Source organism: Eriocheir sinensis, unplaced genomic scaffold (assembly GCF_024679095.1).
Source record: "Eriocheir sinensis breed Jianghai 21 unplaced genomic scaffold, ASM2467909v1 Scaffold963, whole genome shotgun sequence".
In the NCBI taxonomy this organism is placed as follows: Eukaryota; Metazoa; Arthropoda; class Malacostraca; order Decapoda; family Varunidae; genus Eriocheir; species Eriocheir sinensis.
Window position 1 is genome coordinate 89,776 of NW_026112345.1, and position 3,808 is coordinate 93,583.

The 3,808-nt window shown below is 44.0% G+C and overlaps 1 protein-coding gene across 1 annotated transcript; it reads right to left on the reverse strand.

Annotated features, from left to right (window-relative positions):
• Nucleotides 1–993: 993 nt before the first annotated feature.
• Nucleotides 994–3,197, reverse strand: LOC126995033 (dynein heavy chain-like protein 2). Its single transcript, XM_050854338.1, has 2 exons — nucleotides 2,224–3,197; nucleotides 994–1,860 (listed from the first exon to the last, which is right to left on the reverse strand). The coding sequence occupies exons 1-2, from the start codon at nucleotides 2,836–2,838 to the stop codon at nucleotides 1,153–1,155; spliced, it is 1,323 nt and encodes a 440-aa protein (XP_050710295.1). The 5' UTR covers nucleotides 2,839–3,197; the 3' UTR covers nucleotides 994–1,152.
• Between the last annotated feature and the right edge of the window lie 611 nt (nucleotides 3,198–3,808).

Here is a 3,808-nt window from a genome sequence, read left to right on the forward strand (position 1 = left end):
AATCTGTTTTTTAACGCGACAGTTGTATTGGCACTCACCACACGACTGTTCAGCCTGACGACTGCAGGGCGACAGCCGGCGAACTCTTCCCTGCTCTCTTTCTTTTCTCATTTCTCTTAACACCTCCGCACTAGAACTTTCTTTGCCACACGCAAGAATTTGTGTTTACCGCAGGCTCGCAAGTCCATGAAAACTTAGCAGGGAGACATAGATAGATAGATAGATAGACTAAAATAACTAGATAGACAGAGGGAAGAGGAGACTGGATTAGAAGGGGGTGGGAGAGGGAGGAGGGGAGAGGGAGGAAAGGGAAACACACAGGGGGAAGACTCACACTAACATAAGAGCATAAGAGGAGGAGGAGGAATAAAAGAACTTAAGAAAAGGAGGAGGAGGAAGGAGAGGGAGGAGAAAGGCATCTTTTTTTCCCTATGATTCTCTATGATTCGCCATCAGGTGGTTGAATTCTGTGGCAAAGTCCCCCGTTGTAGGCGTAACTATTGTTTTCCCGGAGCTGGACTTAACGACATCACAGCTGCCCTGGACGAGGTCTCCGCTGAGGGTTCTAATGACTCACTTTTGTTCTCCATGCAGGTACGAACGATGTCACCACGACCCGGTCTCCTGAATTTTCCTTCACGCCCAATTTTCTCTTCTCTCCTCCATTTTCCTTGTTTTTCACTCCTTTCCTCCCTCTTTATTTACCATTACCTTAATTATCTAATTTTTTTCTTGTCTAGCATCGTTCTCTTTCCTTTCCTCCTCTTCGTGCTTCTCCTCCTCCTCCTGCTCCTTTATTTAATATTACTCTTATTTATATTATTATTTTCTTATTTCTTTCTTATTTTAAATCGTTACCTCCCCCGCCACCTCCTCGTCCTCCTCCTTCTCCTCCTATCTCAAAAAGAGTTGATTCAGTCTGTTGGAAAGAGCTTACACCGGGTTTCCAGAGGGACGCAAAGTGTAAGATTTTATACTACAATGTACACCATAGTAAGATAGATAGATAAGAAAAGACAAGAAAATATGGAACACTTTCTTAGGGATCCCATCGCAAGCAGCTGGGTGTTGAGGGGACATTTTGGTGGTGGTGGCTGTCGGTTTGGTGGAGAGTGGCAGCCTGTTCCCTCACACTGGTTACAGCTTCTGCTGCTACTGTCCCTGCCCCGCTGTGTTGTGTCGCTTGCTTAATTCTTCCCGTACGGCTCGGGCCACCTTCTTCAGTATTCTTTTCAGTTGTTTCTTCGCCACTTTTCCATTCCTTCTTGTGTTGGCGTCCTTGTCCATCACGGGTATGATCGAGACTGTCTGTTCACGGACTATTCTCTTTTGTATGGTGATGATAAACTTCAATTCAGTTTCGTCCGTTTCTTCATCTCCAGTAACTTGATTTTCCTGATTTTCTGTAGCATCTTCGTAAGAAACAACCTTCCGTTGATTGACAACTTTTTCTTCTGTTACGGAAGGAGTAATCTTTTCAATAACTGTCTCATTTCTCACAGCGGGAACCTTTTCCTCTGTTACAACAGGGACTTCTTCTTTCTCTTTAGAAACAGTGACAATCTCTTCTGTAACCGAAGGGGCAGCCGGTTCAGTACCCTTCTTTTTTATCACAACAGGAACTTTTCCTTCTGTTGCCGTAGGGGCAGCCTGTTCAATATCCCTTTCTTGTGGGGCAACCCTTTCAATAACCCTTTCTTGTGGGGCATTCTGTTCAATAACCCTTTCTTGTGGGGCATTCTGTTCAATAACCCTTTCTTGTGGGGCATTCTGTTCAATAACCCTTTCTTGTGGGGCATTCTGTTCAATAACCCTTTCTTGTGGGGCATTCTGTTCAATAACCCTTTCTTGTGGGACATTCTGTTCAATAACCCTTTCTTGTAGGACATTCTGTTCAATAACCCTTTCTTGTGGGACATTCTGTTCAATAACCCTTTCTTGTGGGACATTCTGTTCAATAACCCTTTCTTGTGGGACATTCTGTTCAATAACCCTTTCTTGTGGGACATTCTGTTCAATAACCCTTTCTTGTGGGACATTCTGTTCAATAACCCTTTCTTGTGGGACATTCTGTTCAATAACCCTTTCTTGTGGGACATTCTGTTCAATAACCCTTTCTTGTGGGACATTCTGTTCAATAACCCTTTCTTGTGTCACAACAGGAACTTTTTCTTCTGTCGCCGTAGGGGCGGCCTGTTCAATAGCCCTTTCTTGTGGGACAACCCTTTCAATAACCCTTTCTTGTGGGGCAGGCTGTTCAATAACCCTTTCTTGTGGGACATTCTGCTCAATAACCCTTTCTTGTGTCACAACAGGAACTTTTTCTTCTGTCGTCGAAGGGGCAGCTTTTTCAACAACCTCCTGTTGAGGGACTACCGGGACTTTTCCTTCTGTCACCGAGGGGATAATCTTTTCAATAACCTTCTTCTCCTCTGCCGCAAGAGGAAGTTCTGCTTGCTCCTTAGAGACACTTACGATCTCCTGTGTCACCGAAGGGGCAGCCTGCTCAACAACCTTCTCCTTTGTCACAACGGGGAGTTTTTCTTCCGTCACCGAGGGCACAACCTTTTCAATAACTTTCTCTTCTTTAACAACGTGGACTTTTCCTTCGGTCACCGTAGGGGGAATCTTTTCAGCAACGGTCTGATTTGTCACAACGGGGACTTTTTCTGCTACCACCGAAGGGGTAACGGGTTTAACAACTCGAGTCGCAACGGAGTCTTTTCCTTCTCCCACCGAGGGCACATCCTTTCTAACAACCTTCGCCGGCGTCACAGCAGGGACTGTCTTTTCAACGACAGTATTTGTTTCTTCAGCCTTTGCTTTTTCTTCCTTCATCTTGTTTTTCACGTCATCAACTTGGTGTTTCAAGTCTTCAATTGTTTCATTAAGATGTTTTTCGTTACGAACCTCTTTGATGTCGCTATTACACACATTCTTTTGGACTTCTTTTTGAATTACAGTTTCTTTCTCGACATCTTTTCCATCACTCTTCTCTGTAATATTCTTCTTCTCCACAGATGTCACTTTCGTGCTTTCCTGTGAAGGTAGAAGTTCTTCTTTCTCTTTCACAACAACTTCATTCGTTATATTGCTGGGCAGAATCTCCTTTCTTTGCTCTGTTCGTTCTGCCTTCTGAAGTCCATCACTCTTCTCTGTAACATTCCTCTCCCCCACAGATGTCACATTAGTGCTTTCCTGTGAAGGTAGAAGTTCTTCTTTCTCTTTCACAACAACTTCATTCGTTATATTGCTGGGCAGAATCTCCTTTCTTTGCTCTGTTCGTTCTGCCTTCTGAAGTCCATCATCCTTCTCTGTAACATTCCTCTCCTCCACAGATGTCACATTAGTGCTTTCCTGTGAAGGTAGAAGTTCTTCCTTCTCTTTCACAACTGCTTCGTTCGTTATATTGCTGGGCAGAATCTCCTTTCTTTGCTCTGCTCGTTTTGATTCGGTTTTCTTTTTAGCTTTGTCGTCCGACCCTACTTTTGGAACGATAAGATTTGCGTCTTTATCGTCCTTCGGCTTTTCTTCAGTTCTATTGGTAAGAGGCTGTACTATTAATTCCTTCTTAATAACAACTTCCTCCTTTATTTCATTACCCTCTTCGTCCATTACCTTTCTAACGTCCACCGTTTGTGCTATGCTCTCGTTGTCTGTAGTCTGTACCGTCCCTGTTTCACTCTCGGTCACAGATTTTTCACCCCGTTGTTTACCGTCCTCATCTACATCAATCGTGGTTTCCGAAGTCTTTGATACAGTTCCGTTGGGTTTTACGTCAGTTTCCGTCGTCTTCTCAACAACTGTC